This window comes from Mytilus galloprovincialis, chromosome 2, assembly GCF_965363235.1.
Source record: "Mytilus galloprovincialis chromosome 2, xbMytGall1.hap1.1, whole genome shotgun sequence".
Classification (NCBI taxonomy): domain Eukaryota; kingdom Metazoa; phylum Mollusca; class Bivalvia; order Mytilida; family Mytilidae; genus Mytilus; species Mytilus galloprovincialis.
This window is the reverse complement of record NC_134839.1, coordinates 100,860,840-100,881,267: the sequence shown is the minus strand read 5'-3', so window position 1 is coordinate 100,881,267 and position 20,428 is coordinate 100,860,840. Positions and strand designations below refer to the sequence as shown.

The 20,428-nt window shown below is 32.3% G+C and overlaps 2 protein-coding genes across 2 annotated transcripts in view; one reads left to right on the top strand and one right to left on the bottom strand.

Annotated features, from left to right (window-relative positions):
- Positions 1–1,957: 1,957 nt before the first annotated feature.
- On the bottom strand, positions 1,958–7,693 carry LOC143065141 (kielin/chordin-like protein). Its single transcript, XM_076238516.1, has 4 exons — positions 7,547–7,693; positions 6,949–7,080; positions 5,474–5,614; positions 1,958–3,469 (listed from the first exon to the last, which is right to left on the bottom strand). The coding sequence occupies exons 1-4, from the start codon at positions 7,590–7,592 to the stop codon at positions 1,989–1,991; spliced, it is 1,800 nt and encodes a 599-aa protein (XP_076094631.1). The 5' UTR covers positions 7,593–7,693; the 3' UTR covers positions 1,958–1,988.
- Positions 7,694–9,114: 1,421 nt separating this feature from the next.
- LOC143065140 (DNA-directed RNA polymerase I subunit RPA2-like) overlaps positions 9,115–20,428 on the top strand; it is a 37,313-nt gene continuing 25,999 nt past the window's right edge. The window contains exons 1-16 of the mRNA XM_076238515.1: positions 9,115–9,261; positions 10,701–10,778; positions 11,210–11,269; positions 11,901–11,975; positions 12,298–12,417; positions 13,469–13,534; positions 13,929–14,003; positions 14,370–14,468; positions 14,988–15,083; positions 15,300–15,376; positions 17,007–17,153; positions 17,487–17,540; positions 18,169–18,286; positions 18,638–18,725; positions 19,330–19,436; positions 20,088–20,223. Coding sequence (XP_076094630.1) covers positions 9,175–9,261; positions 10,701–10,778; positions 11,210–11,269; positions 11,901–11,975; positions 12,298–12,417; positions 13,469–13,534; positions 13,929–14,003; positions 14,370–14,468; positions 14,988–15,083; positions 15,300–15,376; positions 17,007–17,153; positions 17,487–17,540; positions 18,169–18,286; positions 18,638–18,725; positions 19,330–19,436; positions 20,088–20,223 — 1,483 coding nt within the window. The 5' untranslated portion in view covers positions 9,115–9,174. The remainder of the gene's footprint in view (positions 9,262–10,700; positions 10,779–11,209; positions 11,270–11,900; positions 11,976–12,297; positions 12,418–13,468; positions 13,535–13,928; positions 14,004–14,369; positions 14,469–14,987; positions 15,084–15,299; positions 15,377–17,006; positions 17,154–17,486; positions 17,541–18,168; positions 18,287–18,637; positions 18,726–19,329; positions 19,437–20,087; positions 20,224–20,428) is intronic.

The following is a 20,428-nucleotide window of genomic DNA, read 5'->3' as shown; positions in this document are numbered from 1 at the left end:
GTGGCCTATTAGAATGCCGATGGTACAATTCTTCCAGTAAACATTGTTTCGGTATTGGCATGATTTGAATGATATGTGCGATATGATTTTAAATTTTTATTTCATTTGATTATGCAATTGTACATAACCTATGGTTTCCACTTAGTCAGGCAAAGTTAACATTGTTTGTACTTATCCTTCATGCTTTTAAACGTGTTTATAGTATATTTTTATATAGATAAGACCGTTGGTTTTCCCGTTTGAATGGTTTTATACTAGTAATTTTGGGGCCCTTTATAGCTTTTTGTTCGGTGTGAGCCAAGGCTCCGTGTTGAAGGCCGTACATTGACCTATAATGGTTTACTTTTATAAATTGTTATTTGGATGGAGAGTTGTCTCATTGGCATTCACACCACATCTTCCTATATCTATTATAGTATGTTTGTCTTTCTAAAAATTGTTTCTCAAACATAAACAGTAAAGTTTATACAGAAGACAACTGTTCACTCGCGTAATTTATATGATCAGTTGGAACATTTTAGGCATATCCTTAGTTGTAATTGAAGCTTTATAAGGATTAAAAAAGTGGTTTTTTTTTTTGCATTTATAAGGAAAGTAAGTTTGCTAACGATGTAATCTAGAACCAAAATTTTTAACATAGGAATTATCTATTGCAGTAACTTATATATATATATATACATGTATATGCTATCGAATCTCAAACGTTCATAACTTGTTTGTGCTACTATAAAAGCGGGACGAAAGATACCAGAGGAACAGTCAAACGCATAGATAGAAAATAAACTGACAACGTCGTGGCTAAAAAACAAAGATAAACAGACAAATATTAGTACACAAGACGCAACATAGAAAACGACTAATCAACACGAATCCTACCAAGAAAAAATGTTGAGGGGAGGGGGGTATCAGGTGCTCCAGAAGGGTAAGCAGATCCTGCTCCAATTTGGCACCCTTCGCATTGCTTATGTTATTACAGACCCGGTAAATAGTCTAATTTGGTAGGTCACAATCGTGAAGAGGGAACGGGATTGTAGTTATGACATTAAAAACATATTCGATATTATCTGTGAAACGGTTATTCAATAACGGTCAACCAACTCGTGATGGCGTCCGTTAAATTTACGAAGGGGTGATTTTAACTTCACCATTTGGAACTCTTGGTTTAATAGCTTCCTTGTAAAAAGAAATGAAGTCATGATAGGAAATACAAGCCCGGGAATATCGTATCAATTGGGAGATATACAATTCGTTTGCAGGTGCTGCTGGAATGTTGACAATAGGGAAGCTGAAATACTCTCTTTTGTTGGCCATCATTGTCAATTTCTAAATATAAGTAAAGATATGAGGCAGACTTAACTGTATCTGGTGTATCCTTTATCTCTAGTTCGATGGAATAGGTGCGTTCAACATAGACACCAAATTTTGGATTATGTAGTGAGAGATCATCATCTATATAGCGGAAAGTAAAATAAAAGGATATTGCGATCTTCTTTTCTTTTTTCCTAAGAAGTTCATGTATGAAATCAGCCTCATAATGATAAAGGAACAAGTCGGCAAAAAGATGGGCACAATTGGTTCCCATGGGAATGCCGATAGTTTTAAGAAAAACCCGTCCTGCAAACGTAATAAATATGATGTCAATCTTATTATTATAGTCTTCAAGTTTGCTTTATATGGCATTTTTGTAAGGTTTAATGCTTCAAAGCTTAAAAAGTGGGGCTAGATTGCATAAAGTCAGCCTAGCTAATCAATGGTAGGATGTTACTGTTAAACAAACAAACAAACAAACAGTAAATATAAAAAAGAAGATGTGGTATGATTGCAAATGAGACAACTGTCCACAAGAGACCAAAATGACACAGACATTAACAACTATAGGTCACCGTACGGCCTTCAAGTAAGCTAACATAAGATACATTCCTATATAAACGTAGGCGTTTGTACTCTTAAACGTTAATAAATTGTGGCGAGTTTTTATTTAAATTATTTTAGTATTTATTCATTGTTGCTTTCAAATGATTGATTGACGTTATTGGTTCAGAGTTATTAGTGGTATCAATTGTTGATGTTGTATCGTCTGTGATAGCACGCTGTGTTGATGTTGGTGGACAGTAGATTTTTGTACATCCTATTTCTTGTTCGCCTGTACATCTACATGTATTACATCCATCTGTTGCCTTAAAAGAATCTCCTACATTGTATATATGCCCGTTGTAATTGCATTTTCTTGTCGACTGCGTTTTTGCTGTTATTGTTTGCGTTGTTGGTTGAGTAGACGATAGTTTAGTTGTTGATACTAGTATGCAGAGCATTTTTGTACAGGCAATGCCTCCATCAGCGATACATCGACAAGTATTACAACCATCGGTATTTTTAAAACTTTCGCCAACGTTGTAAACCTGTCCATTATAAATACATGTGACCTTATTAGATACAACTGTTGATTCAATGTTATTTGCCTGCACGGTTGTAGGTGGGCAAAGCATTAAGGTGCATACAACAACCCCCATTTCTGTACATGAACATGTATTACATCCGTCATCAGCTTTAAAACTTACACCTACATCATAATCACGCCCATTAGAATTGCACTTTTTGGGGGTTGTAACTTGGATCAAAGGAGCATTTGATGGTGAAAGCGTTGATTTTACTTGGACTGTGGTCGGAATTTTTGTGGTTGATTTTGGACATATCATTAATGAGCAAATAATTTCATTTTTACCACAAATACAAATATTGCACCCATCGTCGTCTTTAAAGCTCATGCCATAGTCATATACTCGTCCATTGTAATTACATTTATGTACGGTGGTAGTTTCTATATTCATTGTCGTTTGTGAAGTTACTGAAGGTAATGTTGTAGGTAATGAAGAAACTGCATTTTTTGTTACTGGAACCACAGTGGTTTTAACTGGTGTGGATGATTCTAGACTAGTCTGCATCTTCGTAGTTTTAGGTGGGCAGGCCATCAGAGTACAGATTATTCGCGTGTTCCCTCCACATGTACATCTATTACAGCCATCATCTGCTTTGAATTGGTCGCCAGCATTATATATACGACCGTTATAGGTACAAGTAGACAGGGGCGTTGTAGAAACTGGAGTTACGATACTTGAGGTCTGCGTTGTTGTAGAAACTGGGGTTGTTTCTACTGCCGTAGTAGGTCGTAGAGTAGTTGGTGGTAGACACGCCATTTGTGTACATGCAAACTGCTCGTTGGCTGTACATGTACACGTATTGCACCCATCACTGCTGTTAAATTGGGCAAGGTATGCATATATTTTTCCATTATAGTTACACGTCGGTGCTTTTGTTGTTTCTAGTGGCGCCAGGGTTGAAGGTGCGCAATACATTTTTGTACAGATTTCCACTTGTTTCTCTGTACATATACATCTGTTGCATCCGTCAACTGACATAAAGGAGTCACCTACTGTATAAATTCTACCATGGTAGGAACAACGTGGAATGTCTGTAATTAGGTAAGAGCAATTAGTTTTTCATAGACAATGAACACTCGGAGTTGTGGATTATTTATAAAGGCAATAAGGTTGAAGGCCGTACTTTTACCATTGTTTTCTTTTGACACATTTTGACTCATCGGCATTCACACAGCATCTTCCAATTTCTAATTAAATCTAAATCATTTTATTTATCAGTGATAATATACTATTAAACGAGAAGACCTCATTTTGTGTGTCGCTTCTCTTCCTTCCACGATAAATTAATCATCATGCGTCTGTGTTCTATAGGTAACATCCATAGTCGTATTTGTCATCCATTCTTATGATTATTCAGATTGAGTTATTTTTGGAGAAAAACGACAAAATAGTCCGGATATTGATTCCGTCATCAGACTGACTTTTAGTCATAGATGATACTTCCGGTTAGAAACATGCACAAGTACAACCAATCGTATGATTGATAACAAAAAGGAAAAATAAATAAGCCAATCAAAGCGTTCTCCATAACATGGTGTTTAGATCGCAAGAACCACAACTATTATACTTCCTTAGAGAGGACAATTATTTTTCGCGTTTATCTACATATAAACAACGATTATACTACTTTAATATATAGAGATTCTCTGTATTCTATCTACTGTTTTCTTTGAAATGTTTACTATGTAAGGGGTCATACCAATTGCATATATTAAAATAAGTAAAACATGTGGAAACAAGAATGTGTCCATAGTACACGGATACCACATCGGCACTATATTTACTAAGTTTCGAGTTGAATGGACTATAACTTCATCAAAAACTACCTCGACCAAAAACTTTAACCTGAAGGGACGAACGAACGAACAAACGCACGGATGTACAGAAAAAAAAGCATAATGCCCATAAATGGGGCATAAACATTTATTGTTGAAAGTGAAAGTAGTAATTTGGCAAAAATAAAAGTAGGGTAGAGATTAGAGGGAGACAGGACCTTTTTCGGGACGTCGGGATCGGGTGTTCTTTTAAGCTCGGGGTTTGGGGATTGATCCTTACGGGATCCGGGAATATATTTTTCGATTTCGGGATTTCGGGATATGAATTTCTTTAAATTCTGCATCTCGGGATTTCGGGATCAGAACCCCTCCGACCACCCCTCAAATTAGCCTTAGTCGTTCTTAATCATTTATACAAGATTTATATCCTACCATTGGCATGTTAATAAGGCCCTCAAAAGAAGAAAAAAACACTGATGGTTTGTCATTGAAGCATATTTTATTAGACTAAATTAAATAATGGTCTATATATAAGCAGTTACATTTATTTCATGTTTGAAGCGGTGGAAATTTTTAATTTAATTTGACTTTTACCAAAAAATGGATTGTAGTAAAGGAGAAGAATAATTGTGGTCTGAGGCCAGAAACACGAAAATAATAAAATTTAACAGAAAGGAAGCAAATATCGGACTTTGGAAAAAGGGAGAGGGCTTTTGATACCTTTTCTGAAATTCTCCATACATAATATCTTTTACAAAAAATCATCCTACAACATTTCACAAGCTGTATATGCCCGCGATTTCGCGGGTCTGTTCTAGTAAGTTAAATTTAACGTAATACGGCAGGAATGTTCTTGTCTTTTGTCAAAAGAGCAAATAAAAAATAGCTCAATACAGGCATAACAAAACAAAATGCGTTAATTACAACTAAGGCCTCTATCCCAGTAGTCAAAAAGAACTCATCAGAGATACCAGACAAGAAGCGCGTTTCGTCTACAAAAGACTCATCAGTGACAAATAGTTAAATGATTCGGACTGTTTTATGTTCATTTTACTATGGTCGCTCCCAATAAATGGATATCCACGAAACAGCTACATATGCCTCGAATTCAATATATGTATAATGACCATAAACTTCTCTGGGATTTAAACCTTATAATTTTTAGAGTGTTTCGAGATTATTTTACATTATCCCTATTATCATAATTATGTTTAAAGCATATCGAAAGTAATTTAACAATGAATTTTATAATTATATTACGTATGTTCACCACTCCAGCTCCACCACACGATATCTTTGTACACGCTGCACCATTAACAGTGCAGACGCACTCATTACAACCATCAGACGACAGAAAGCTCTCTCCAATATTGTAATCTCTACCATTGTCATGACACTTTACTGAAACGATTCAATTTTATCTTTTAAGATATTTCATAAACTGTGAATTAGTTCTCTTGTATATCTGAGAGAGAAAAAAACTATAAATTTAAGAAACTCGAAAGTAAATCCATGTTCCATAGCCAATTATACATATGCTAATATAAGCATGTTTCGCTGATAATTAAGTCTAACTTTTGATTCTTCTCAAAGCGCCTCTTTTAAAACAATTGAGACCTAATAATCAGTAAAATCTTTATAACATGTTATAAATATGATTATGAATTATACATATACATATACATGAATGCAATGCTTGTTGATAATTTGGATGTCAAATAATGGGTCAGTGAACAGGTTTAAAAAAATATCTTATCTTATGTTGGAACTTTTGACTTGCATAGGTTGAAAAATTGCAGACCTTAAAATTGCGCAATACATGTACTTATCAAGCCCTGACTTTGATTAAATTTCACATTCCTTTTTTTTGGATAGGTTTACAGAAATGCACCTCAAAACCTATATATGTTGATTTCACTGTGACAATGACAGAGTCCTTTTTACGTACTTCATATAACCTAGCTGCGGAACCGTAACTCTTAGGTCCTTATGTTATGTTTTGAATTTTTGCGGACCAGCTACATATAACCATGACCAAGTTGTACCGCTCATGTGAACTGGTTTGTTTCGTTTTTTTTTTTGTAATTTCTCTTTGTGACTGTACATAACATGTAAACTGCAAATGTTTGTAATAACTGTATGTATTTATCTATTCGTAACGAATGTAGGCACATATCACATATAGCATTGACATGTTTTATTGGCGTCTATACACTAAATCCATTAGAAGTTGGATGTGGCCTTCAACAATGAGCAAAGCACATACCGCATAGTCAGCTATAAAAGGACCGAAAGCCTTTTTCAACTGATTTTTATAGTTTGTTCTTGTGTTGTACTGTTACACCACTGTCCTAGCCAACATGTTTAACCCCTCCATATTCTGTATGTGCCTGTCCCAAGTCAGGAGCATAAATTTAGCCATACAATAGGCAACCTACAGACCACTTAGAAGAGTTGTTGCGAGGCTTCTTTAGAGTGGTGAGAGCGTGGTGAGAGCGTGATTTGCTCTCTACACCATTCATTGAAATTAAAGTATTCAGTATGACCGGACGAGGCTGCGAATTTACACATCCCGCACACGGTCCAATCGGACGCACCATTGTATAAATGGTTATCATGTAGTACATCTCAAGAAGGCTGTGTAACGTACATTCTCAAATATCACCGTATCCATGATCCCATAAATGAATTGCTTGTTTTTCATTACACTAAATGACTTTTACGTGATGACTTACCGGGACTACATTGTTTTGTTTCACATGAAATTGTTCCGTCAGATCTACATGTGCAAATATTACATCTATCTTCGGCCACCCATGTTTCTTCTGGTCTATATGTGGTCCCTTTATAATCGCAGTTACTGCATACTAATAGAAGGATATGTTTTTGTTATGTTTTCTGTATTTGCATATATATAATTTATTTAGTATGTAATTAAGTTTGACTCATTTGAAAATTTAAATAATATACAATATTTCTCCTAGAGATTGATAATTACATTAAAATTCCTTCTTTTTAATATTTGTCTATTTTGTTACCTTGTGTACATGTATATGGTAAAACTTTTAGGATCAAATATTTTGAAAGCGAAATGCATATAAGGTGGATCATGTATATACAAATTGCAAGAAATGTTCAGCATGCTCAAATTTCAAAACACATTTACAAAAATGAAAAGCACGAAGAAACATGGAAAATAATAATCAATATTCATAAATTAAAGTAAGAACATAAATTTATGTTTTCGAGATTTGATAAGTCTTTAAACTAAATGTTAGGGTTCATACATGATATAATAATACAAATCACTATAAAAGTCACGGTAATACTTACATATAGTGCAGAAAAGTGAACATAGTATATAAATCCTGAAAGTCATCGTGCACTAAAATGTGTCACAGCCGCGAGTTCTTGGTCTAATTTTCGTTCTGTCTTATCAGTAAGAATAGAATTATAGAATTTATAATTCGTTCTTTATCATGTCAGTGACCTTTAACAAATTCGCCATAATGAAAATTCCTATATCCTCAATTCAGAATATTGCTATGAAATTACATGACTCCTCCAACACATCTATTAACTGAATAGATTTAAATAAAAATTATAGAAATGATAATGAATAAGCAAGGCAAAGATTCTGAGCAAAGATTTAATGAGTTTCAATAAACCACATATATTTACGCTGCATTTTTTCCTGTTCGATGTACCATCTTTTATTAATTTCCAAATCATTGGATGCATGGAGAAAACTTCACTTTCAAGCTTACGGCATTAACAGAAGTGTCCTTGGTTCTCTGTTGACCTCTCCTTTTTATTTTGATAGCTGTAATATATAAAAGCAAATTTCGATATAAATGCATTCATGTTATGTCCGTGGGGGATCCAGCCATCTTTAATGTGGGGTCCAAATAGTTAGCACAGGTGAAAGACGGATCCAACCATATGTTCCCATTCAAAAGTATTGATCGTCAATAAGGGTGGTTCCAATATCCTGACCCCCCCCCCTCCAAACTGAACCCGTCACTGGATGTAGCAAATTTTCGGTTTGTGGCATAAGAATGTTAATGTGCCCGTAAGAACATTTTTTTCCCCGTCAGTTCAAATCGCTTCAGTACCTCAAGTTATATTCAATTTTTATATTAACAGTTACACAGCAAGCAAAAATATAGATTACCGGACGGCCTTCAATTTTGATATATAAAAAAATAACAGGAACATATATCATATTTCTTTTAGTCAAGTTTTTTTTATGGGTTCTTGACGCAGGCACTTGTCTCAGAATCCGCCCCCCCCTTTTATATACCTTAATATAACACGTGTTAAATTAAGGTATATAGGTGGGGATTTGAGACAAGTGCCTGTGGTTTCTTGATTAGAATTATATTTTTTTTTTATTCGCAGTGAGTTAGTATTCTTATTTTGATTGACATACTGTTCCCAGATTTTCACATATCTTTCGAAATTTATGAAGAATATAAGGTATTTTGTATAATTTGTTTTAAGCTAGATCTATATAATTGGTGACATGCCATAAACACGTGTAATGTAGAAAACAAAAAAAAGCTGGGTAACTAAGTTAATATATATATGTTCCTGAAAAAAGTGACGGATTGTGAGGAAAAGGGGGAGGGCCAATAAAAATGTCCTGTGCCCAAGTATCTATGATTCTCTTCGGGCCACCACAAAACAAAAAATAGTGCCGAGAGTGGCGTAAAAGACAATAAATTAATCAATAATGCGTGTTCATGATATTCTCCTTGGTAACTGACGAACTGACGAATATTTTTAAAATACGGAATTCCAAACTACGTCCTACTTTGTAATACTATTATTATTTTTTTAATTTAGTCATCAAAACGTTTAATAAGACACAAATATGTTCTATACATTCAAACCTTATATATACGTAGACAACAACAACAAATGCACGTGGGAAGAAAATCAAAGAACTTATTTTCAAAATGACAGAGACTGGGGATCGAATACAACCAAGTTTCAAAAATTTAACACATAAAGATTATGGCAGACCTAATGATAAGCAACATATGGTAAACCTTATATATTTGTTTATATCCGATCTGTAGACCCCCCTTTTTTTCCCTACTGTCGTTCTGACACTAGTCACAGAAACAACCGTTTCATACGTCAATTATGTCAATTGATGTTTCAAAATAACAAATGGATAACAAATGTTGAGTTAACACCTACATATTTTCACTAAAATCTGATAAACCTGTGCAATTTTTTAAGCATAAGACAAATTTATAGCTAGTTTCCACCAGCGGCAGTGGCAGTACATAATTTTTTTTTTATAATATTGTCTATTGTCTATAATATGAGGCAGGCATTACCTGTGAATGGGGACGAAGTTGTTAAAAAAAGAAACGGAAATACTGTAACGTTTCCGATTTTGGTTCTGTTGTTAGGTATTTTACTTGTGACGTTATTTTTAAAGTTATGACGTCATGTTCAATGTAAACAAAGAAACACAATGCATCAGGTAACGTTAATTCATATCAAAGACAAAGAATTATTAAAAATGAAATATTGGCATTGTGTTCCTTGAGTTCCTATATTTTACTAGACTACTCAAAGTCTCACGACAACGAGACCGGAAGAAGGAAGTAGATTTCTGTGTTCTGCGCAAATGCGGGAATTAAAAAAAGCGACAAAAATATTTGAACGATTTTGAGTTCATAAGTAAAAATGAAAATTTCGGGAAATTTTCCCAATTTAGAAAAAAAAAAAAAAAATTATTGTTTTTCTACTTTAATAGGGGACTTCTTCCCATTTAAAAGTTTATATACAGGTTTGTCATTACAAATGGAAAAAGATGGTTGTAATTACACCTCAAAAACTAACCTGTGTAGTTGAAAAAGTTTTAAGGCCTTATCCACCAGATACATTGTACTAGTTCAAATAATTATGACCTCTTGCAAGGTTATTTAATTTTTTTTCTGGGACGCCTTCCTAAGTAGGAAAATTATAATAGCCTTGCAAGACATCAGATATATTTGGACTAACATTGTAAATATACTATAAAAGTTAAATGCATTTTGTGTTTCAGAAAGATAAAATCTTTAAAAATGTTAAAAACAGAACAAAAATGCCCATCTAATTAAAAAAATTTTTTTTATCTTTCTGAAACAAAAGGCATATTACATGTACTTTATATATTTAGTGAATGCCAGGCCTTAAACCTTTTCATTTCTTTATGAAGCAACACACCAATTCTTCTGGAAGAAGTCTTCTTCTTCAAGAATAAGAACAATTTTGCAATTGACATGCTTGATAATTCATCCAACATTATCATACTTTGATATCCTAAGGCCATTCCAGTTTTTATACCCATAGTTTATGTGCAATGGCCTTATCATTATAAATTGTTAACACAGTAATATTATCACAAGCTGTTAGACAGAACTTGCCCTAAATACCACTGCCTGTACAAATGTTTGCTTAAATAGTGATTATTGTTGTTTTTCAGCCTCTTCAAGAGCTAACCAGACCGCATGTTGATTCATTTAATTACATGTTAGAGGAGGGATTAGGAAAGGCTGTGCAGGTAATTATACTTAAATTAACTTGATACAATATCAAAATAAAATAGAAATTGGTAAAAAAAACTATTAAAGATGTCAAGATGAGAAAGATTAGGAAATAAATGTTGACACTCAATTGTTTAAAAATTTAACATGATATTGGGTTCTGAATGTGCATCTGTTATGATAAAAAAGCATGGTTTTGTGTCTTAGCTTCCAAAAGTCTGCTGGTTTCCTTAACAGCTGTTCATTGTGTTGCACTTTTTTAAGCAGGGTATACATTGACACAGTGAGTGAACTTCAAGATGTGAATGTTTTTTGAAGAGGTTAATGAACTGTGTATAGATATTGACAAATATAATGCTTTCCAGGTTAGAGTGATCATAGAATGTAGAGCATGTAAGAACAAAAGAGCATTTTGAATTATTTGACTTTATGTATTTTTATGTTTCAGTTGATATACCCTGTGGAGTTTGCTTTACCAGATGGAGACAGAATATCATTTACAGTATTGGTATGCACATAATCACATTTATTTTTATTTTTTACACCAGTTTTTGCAACTACTAAAATTGGTCTTAACTATTTAGATTTTTTCAAATGACAAATTTTCCATGCAAAATACCTTGAAAGACATCATGATATTGACCCCTTCAGAATTTTTATCAAAAATAAAAAGGGTACATATGAAAATAGCATCCTCAAAAAGAAAAGTAATATGGAATTAAAAACAGCACACCAGAGACTTGTTAATGTTCAGTTTACTGACCTTTTAACTGTTTCAAAATTGAGCTAAAAACTCTGTTGACGTAAATATAAATACTGTATAGTTTGTTTTATTTTAAAGGAGAATAAACGTAATTACTAGGGCCATAAATTAAGCAAGCAATATTTAAGTCGAACACTTTTATTTTCCTAAGTTTGATCCAGTTGGTTTGATCTTCTTCAAAGATAAAATTAATGCAGGGTAGTATCTTCCTAATTTCATCTAAATAGGAAATTTAGCCAAAATAAAAACTTAGCATAAATTCTTCATTTTACTCAACTTCTTCACAACTGGATTCTGGTTAGTAAATTACATGCCCCATGGTGGAACTGTACTGATGTTACCATTTTAAAATAATTGAATTGTTTATGTATTGTAGGATGCTAATGTATACAAGCCAGTGGTTTCTCAAAGTAACAAGACATCAGTCAACCTAAAAGTTTATCCTGCAGAAGTAAGGCATAGTTTTGTTATCATTTTATTAAGAAAGAGTTAAAATATAAAAATACAAAAGATAAAAGTTGACTTCAATATAAAACACTTTTATGGATTATGAAGTAGCATATAGGAAACTCATGATCAGCCAGGGTAAAACAAGCAAACAGCAACAAATGGAATAGTAATTTGAAAAAGGATACCAGATCTAATTTGTTACTCAAAAAGCAATAATATTGTTGATAATTTTTTAATGAAAATATGCATTAAAACATAATATTGACACCAGCTCAATTAAACCAACAACAAAAATCAAGAATATTTTTTTTTTGTCTTTCCAGTGTCGACAGAGGTTTGTGACATACAAAGGGAATTTCCAGATAACATTTGTGTGGAAAATAAACAACAAACCACAGGATACAGTCGAAAGAACTATTGGAGAAATTCCTATTATGGTTAAGGTTGGTAAACACCCTGTATTTCCTTATTGATCACAAGTATCATTGATTGTTGCTTGCGACAAAAGTCGCTAAATACTAGACATCAGAAGGTGTAAACTGTCTTAATAAAACTTTATATAAACACTCCCTAGTAGTAGCTTTCCTAATTAAGTCTGATTCCCAGATCCCATAGTTCAACTACATTTGCTGCATGGTATGACTCTAAGGTGTAGATGTCTGTCTGGCAGGGTTAATCTGACCTTGACCTCATTTACATGGATCATTGATGATGTTAAGATTATGAGTTACTTGTAGTAGAACCTTCATACTGCAGACTTTTAAAAATGAATCTAGATAAGTAAAGCTGGTGAGAAAGTTCAGTGAGTGTTTTAAAACTTGCTTTTATTTTAAATTGAATGAAACAATTTTTCAATAGAACTATGTCATAAAGTGATAATTCTAAAAATTTAAATGATTTTTTTATTCAGAAATAATCTCATTAAATTGATGTAATTTGAAAGGTTTTTGGGTAAATATTGCATGAAATGTAATCAAAACCCTATGTAACTGACTTGCATCACTTGATATCTAAATCTGCCAATGATTATCACTACCTTTTTGATACACAAAATATAGTGCATTGATCATAACATTGTATACATCCTATCCTTGAACATTTCCAGAAATTTATCAATGAAATATATGCTGAGATATTCAAGTCACAAAAAAATGTTAAACCTGTCAAGAAAATTACAGAACTTTCGCAAGGTGCAGGAATCTAATATCTGTCCTAAAAATATAAATGATGTCATTGTTAAATGTCATCTTTAAAAATTGGAGTTATCTCCCATTGTCCAGAATTGTAATGGATCAATTTAATGACTGCAATATTTAATTTTACTTTCCAATGATAAATTAATGCAATCTTTACCCTTCTGTGCTTACAAGCACTTTGATTATATCACAGTTTCCACATGTTTCAGTCCAGATATATGATTTGATTGTTGTTTACATGGAACAAAAATTAGAAAATCTTAATTTAAATTTTATGAACAATTTTCATTATTTTCAGTCAAAACGATGTAACTTACAGGGATTATCACCAAAAGAACTAGTCAAACATGGAGAGGAGGCAGAGGTACTGTAAATTTCATTCCTGAATTGTAGCTACATGTAGGCTATTTTTATGTTCAAGTTGATTGATACAAATCAAGCCATTTTATGCTAATTATGGAGTATAGATGTCAAATCAAAGTTTTAATGAAATTTTTTAAGATAGTAAATTTTCTAAGGGATAAAAATGATAATATTGAGCACCTATGAGGCAATACAATATTTATGGTCATATTAAGAAGTAAAGATTAATCCTTGTGCACAGATATAACAATGACATTTGGCCTATGAAAATTGGAAGTAGAAAGTATTATTTTCACCAGCAATTTTCCATATCCTTCTAAAATTTATTGAATGAATCATAGATTAAAACATCATATTTCTTATTTTGTATGGAATTTATTATGAATATGTTACAGGAGATGGGAGGTTATTTCATAGTAAATGGATTGGAGAAGGTTATTAGAATGCTGATTATGCCTAGAAGAAATTATGTAAGTCATTTTGCAATTGTGAACATTTCCATTTTTAGGTCAAGTAATTCCATGGTGTCTTTTGACTTAAAAAGCTGATATATGAAACAATTAAAACTGCATAGATTGATTGTTACTTTACAGGTTTTTAATGGCAAAAGTGTTTAGCAAAAAAAAGATCCACAAGTAAGTCAACTTTTGCCTATATTGTCAACTAGCTCCTTTAATGAGTTATTGCCCTTGGATGAGCAATTTTATGAAGTTTTTGCAGAAACTAAGACAGGTAAAGATCAACAATATGTAGCAATAATGTTCAATAAAATAAGATCTACAGACAAGTCAACATTGTTGAAATTGTGTCATTCAGCTGACTATTTTTTATTGTAGGCTATGTGTATGATACGACCTTCATGGAGATCTAGAGGAAAACAATACACAGAGTATGGAGTCCAAATCAAATGTGTCAGACAAGATCAGACAGGCATGGTAAGTCAGTGGCTTCCCCTCTGTGTGTACTGGAGTATTCTAGGGTGCTTTTCTGATGATATAAATCTAGATAACTTATAATGAGGACAGTTACCTTGTGAGCTAGTGTATTTGAAATTATACAAATCTAGGAATATATTAATCTCTTTATCTCAATTTCTGAACATGAAAAGAAGCAAAAATACTTAATTCTACAATTATATTTGAAAATTAAAATTCCTTAAGCACTAACAAAAACATAAAAACACTCATAATACCACATCATAAACTGTTCAGAACAAGTTAGTTAACCCTAACTTAGTATATGGTTATGGATATTTTCCAAAGGAGTTAAATGGGAAATGGCAGCAGACTTTCTGATGTATGATTGTGATAGTCTTTTCAAGATTTCATATTTTCCAGTGTTAGTTAATACAACAAGGAAGAGAAACGGACAAATACATGTAGTATCAGTGAAATATAGATATAGTATACAAAAAAATGTATTAAATGTACATCACTAATATCATCTACTTTCAGAATAATGTGCTTCACTACCTGTCTAATGGGTCAGCGACTATAGGCTTTGGATATCTAAAGGAACTTTTCTATGTACCAGTCATGTTTATACTAAAGGTAATTTGAAGTATATCATTTATTTTAAAAGAAAAACTGAAAAAAAATAACAGAAGATATAAAGAATTCCTTTTGACTTATGGACAAAAATAAAGATGACAAATATGTAATGGATGTTTGACAGTTTTTAGTTATATCTGAGTTATCTTATCTCACCAATTATGTTATAATAATGTTTTAAATTTGTATTAATGTTACTGACCACATATTTTACAGGGATTAATGAATGTTACAGACAAGTATATTTATGATCAGTTAGTTAACGGTAAAGAAGATGATTCATTTTATAAAGGGTAAGTGCTTAATTGGCAATTTTTTCATAAAAAATTCATACATTTTGTTTATTTATTTTTTCATATGATAAGCAAAGATTTATTTTACAGTTTGTTTACATTTTTTATTTTGAATGAATGTCATTCGTAAGTTGATAATCAGCTGACAGATTAATGGCATGATGATCTTGAAATTGATGTAGAGCTACATGTATAAAAATAAAAAGATGTGGTACAATTGCTAATGAGACAACTTTCCACTAGGGACCAAAATGACATAGAAGTTAACAACTATAGATCACCTTATGGCCTTCACCAGTGAGCAAATCTACATTGCATAGAAAGCTATAAAAGGCACTGAAAAAAAGAAATATAATACAATTCAAACCAGTAAACTAATGACCTGATTTATGCATAAAACAATGAACGAAAAACAAATATGACATACAGCAACAAACAACAACCACTGAATTACAGGCTCCTGAAATAGGACAGACACAGACAGAATGTGGCAGGGTTAAACTAGTTTGCTTGCAACAACCACCCCCTAACCCGGGACAGTGGTGTAACAGTACAATATATGAACAAACAAGTCAGATCAATATTAAGCAGAAAATCTTCTAACAAAAAAAACAGACCTGACATCCCAGGGTATGTATACATCCACAAAGCAAAAAAGACACTAGGTACAGATCTGAGAGTACAAACAGTCACTGACAGCTAGTTCAAAGCCAATAACAACTAATAAAAGCATCATGTATAAAGATTATATCATGTAGTGATTGTATATGGGTCAATATCCCTAAGGCCGAGAAAAAAAAGATCGATGTTTCCGGTAACCCGACCGACCCTGTTTTTTAGCCCCGACCCTAACTTTTTTATTGGATCTTCAAAAAAAAAAAATAAAAATTGTATCAACCGACCCTGTTTTTGACACAGGCTTCTGATAGATGACATAATATTTTTTCTCTCTTGCTTCTACTTGCATAGAAAGCCAGTAAAGCATTTTATTAATGTCAAAAGGTATTCCAAATAGGTTAAAATCCAAGAAATTTGCACAGCAGGTGCTTCAAAAACATTGCAAATGGCACACTTCTGACCTACCGACCCTATTTTTCAAAATGATGTTACCGGAAACACATATCTTTTTTTTTTAGGCCTAATGCGCCTCGAAATGAGGAATTCAAAAGCAATGTGTAAACAAAAAATCTCTGTGTAGTGATATTGGACATGTTTCTATTTTTTACAAATGACTGAGCTCAACCATTTGTAGTGATTAGAAAAGTAGAGGAACATAGAATAAATGTATAAAAACTATGGAGCTATTAAATGTGTTCAAAGTATTAAATTTTCAAAGAACTTATTGTGTTTAAAAAGGATTTTTTTACCAGGAGGAGCCGCACCACGAAAGGATGATCGGGGTATGCTAATTTACGGGAAAAGTAATTTCACTTCGTAGCCCTAAAATTTAACCACATATTTGAAAATGTCAAAGCTTCGAAACGAGCTATTATACATATCCATGTTTACGATATGGACTGAGCTGCAGGAAAAAACGTTACCATTACCGCCTTTGTAAAAACCACTAAAGATATTGACCTGTATGTATTGTATGTTTATATCCTTTCTATATATTTGCATATTTTCACAGATGTATAGTATTTATGTTGAGACAAGCTTTAACAGAAGATCTTACTACTCAGACTAAAGTTCTACAATATATAGGGTCAAAGTTCAGAATCAAATTACCTCTACCTGAATGGTATAGTGATGAAGAAGTTGGACAATTTTTAATCAGGTACATTATATATTTGGTCAGATTCTTCTTGTATTAGATTGAGCAATGCTGCAATGGAGTACACTTGTGCTACCTAAAAGTGTATTAGTTTTCAAATTCATTATGATGCTTAAGCTACTTTCAAAAAGGTCTTCTTAAGTTACTTGAAGAGACTTTTCAAAACTCATTTCTAATGTTATGATCATCATGGATATTCCTTGATTCAATGTTTCCATTCCTTTATCCTGATCAAAGACTTATGAACTCATTCATGTTTGACTTTTCAACAGATGTAGTTTATACTTTGTATGTGAATATGGGATGTTTAATTGTCTTTCTCCTTTGTCTTTATAGGGAGTGCATATGTATACATCTAGAAAATAATACAGATAAATTCAATCTTTTAATGTAAGTATTGCTATGTATGTTAATTTACAGAATATGCATTGTGTGGTAGAAAACATTACTTCAGAAGCTATTGCTTAGTTGGGATTTTTTATATCATTCAGGGATTTTTTAAATCATTCAATATTTCCTGAAAATTTTCTTATTTTTTATGCCAGTAACATACAATTATATACTGACTTTAACAAATGCAGAATGTATAAGAAAATATATTACTATATACTGAAGATAATAGTTAACATGTGTTGTCATGAATTATACTGTAAGTTCTGATGACAGATGGCATTCTTTGTCATTTGTCTTATAAGTAACAAAATATATTTAATTTTTGATGTAGCAAGCCAAATTTTACGTAGCAAGCCAAACATTTAATCTTATTATAGCAAGCCAAATTTGATGTAGCAAGCCAAATATTAAATCTTATAGTAGCAAGCCAAGTTTTACTTTACATCATTCAAATTTTACTGTTGATGTTGTCTGGTAAATATCCAATGACTAAAACTCAGATATAAATAGCTTTGTACATGTGACCATATCCATTCATTCAAAAACTATTCCCTCTTAACCACACAATCATGAGTCAATTCAACCTTACATATTAGGCTTTCTAAACTATTTTGTTGTTTTTCAGTTTCATGATAAGGAAATTATTTGCCTTTTCTAAAGGAGAATGCGCAGCAGAAAGTGCAGATAGTCCAGCCAATCAGGAATTGTTACTAGGTGGCCATCTCTATCTTGCTGTTCTTAAGGTAGGCCATGGTAGATTGTTATAATGTTTTGATAAGATGACTGCTGTCATATATTGAATTGCTTTTCAAGAGACTCTCTCATGTTTTGCACTTTAAAAGTATTTATATAATAATAATAATAATGATTGTTGTTCAACTTATTTTTTTTAGTGATTATTCAATATTGCGCCTTTTGGTGTCTGTAATTAATAAAACTTGTGATCAGGAGAATTAAAGTCATTGTAAATCAAAATAAAATCAACAATCAAAAATAACTTTTTTGGTTTTTTTTATTGATTTTTGTGCATAGAAATTGAAAACAAAAATTTAACGTGTTTGAAAATTATTCACATGTTTAAAACTTATCAACAGGAAAAGATAGAGGCATGGTTAATTTCATTGAAAGCAACAATATTAAGGAATGCTAAAACTAAAGAAGGAACCTACAAGTTAACTAGCAGTGAGTACATATACATGACTGTTATCAGTAGGCAATTCAATTTAAAAGATTAGAGTTGTTGAAGTTAGTCAGCAGTTAGTAGATACAGTTAATATTGGCAGTATTTATTGTTCATATCAAATAAGGTGTAGAAAGTTGCGAAGTAAGTACTTATGGAGTATTTCATGGTCAGCTTTTAGAATAATTTAAAAAATGTAAATACATAAGAAATTTCATTTGCTTATGTTCATTAATGAATCTGAATCCAGAAAAGCACTTTAATGCACTAAATTAATGAAGTGATTTCGATTTATAGAATACAATTCTTTGCATATCCAGAAGTATTATTTATCTGGTTATTTAATTTACATGTACCTAGTAGGGTAATATCTACATGTAAGGATTGTCATCAACCTATCAGCATAAAATTAGAGATTTAACAGTCAATCAAGACATAAAGATTTATACAACTGTTTTATATAGTTTGTGGAGAAGTTAAATTTTAGTAGATATAAAATTATTTTAAAAAGATATAGTCTTTTATTTGCTAATTTTCCTGTAAGAACATATCTCCTTCAAATAAAACTTGAGTCCACCTAAACAAAAAGTTTATTTACATTTGTAGAAACACTGGAAGATGCATTTAGACACACAGCAGACGTTGGTAAATCTGTAGAATATCTACTATCAACTGGTAACCTGATATCAAGGTCAGGGCTCGGTTTAATGCAGGTATATATAAAGTTATGGATGTGCTACATCATTTAGATATCAACCCTGCAACATCATATAAACAATAAAAGATATATGGTGGTCGAGGTCAAAATTTTATCTTCAAACAACATGAGACGGTCAAATATTTCCTGAATCTAGGCAAATTGTGAATTATTGGAATGGAAACACCAAAGATCCATCATAAATATTCAATGAACAAAATTACTAACATACATTATTAAACTAGTGACGAGATTCTGGTTTTTGGAAACATTAGCATGTGCTTGGGTCAAGCTTGTTATTTGGAGACTCAACTTTTCCCCATTGTTTCAATCAGTGTAAAATAAAAAAAGAAACAGAAACAAATAAAAGTTGTACAGATAAGAAAATATGATTTATAAAAGTAAATAAGGAAAATAATTTCGGTACTCAATGTTTTTCCTGTAAAGAATTTATCACAAAAGAGAGGGAAAATAATAATTAACAACCTATAAAATATCCAAATGCACAATGTAGATAAAAGAAATAAAGCAGTTCACCTTTTTACATACGGTTGATTCAATGATTAAACAAATAATTAAAATTGTTAAATATCAGGGTAAGCAGTCATGATTCTCACCACAGTTATATGCCATAATGACATAGACATTACATGTATTATGTTGACAGACATCTGGGTTAGCAGTTGTGGCAGACAAACTGAATTTCTACAGATATCTTTCACATTTCCGTTCTGTTCATAGAGGAGCTTTCTTTGCTGAGATGAGAACAACAGCAGTCAGAAAATTTCTTCCAGAGGCTTGGGGTAAAAAAAAATTTTTACATGTATAAAATTAAGAAGGGAAATGGGGGATGTGTCAAAGAGACAACAACCCGACCAAAGAGCAGAAAACAGTTGAAGGCCATCAATGGGTCTTCAACACAGCAAGAAAATCGGGCACCCGGTACTATGTTAGAGATACAATAATGAGAATCCCTCATATTGAATTGAGATTTTAACTTAATTGAAA

Excerpts from the sequence above, each read along its gene's own strand:
- LOC143065141 (XM_076238516.1), bottom strand. The coding sequence starts at position 7,592 with ATGACTTTCAGGATTTATATACTATGTTCACTTTTCTGCACTATAT. Across the intron at positions 7,081-7,546 it reads TTCACTTTTCTGCACTATAT|TATGCAGTAACTGCGATTAT; the intron begins GTAAGTATTACC and ends TCCTTCTATTAG. Across the intron at positions 3,470-5,473 it reads AGCTGGAGTGGTGAACATAC|ACATTCCACGTTGTTCCTAC; the intron begins GTAATATAATTA and ends ACCTAATTACAG.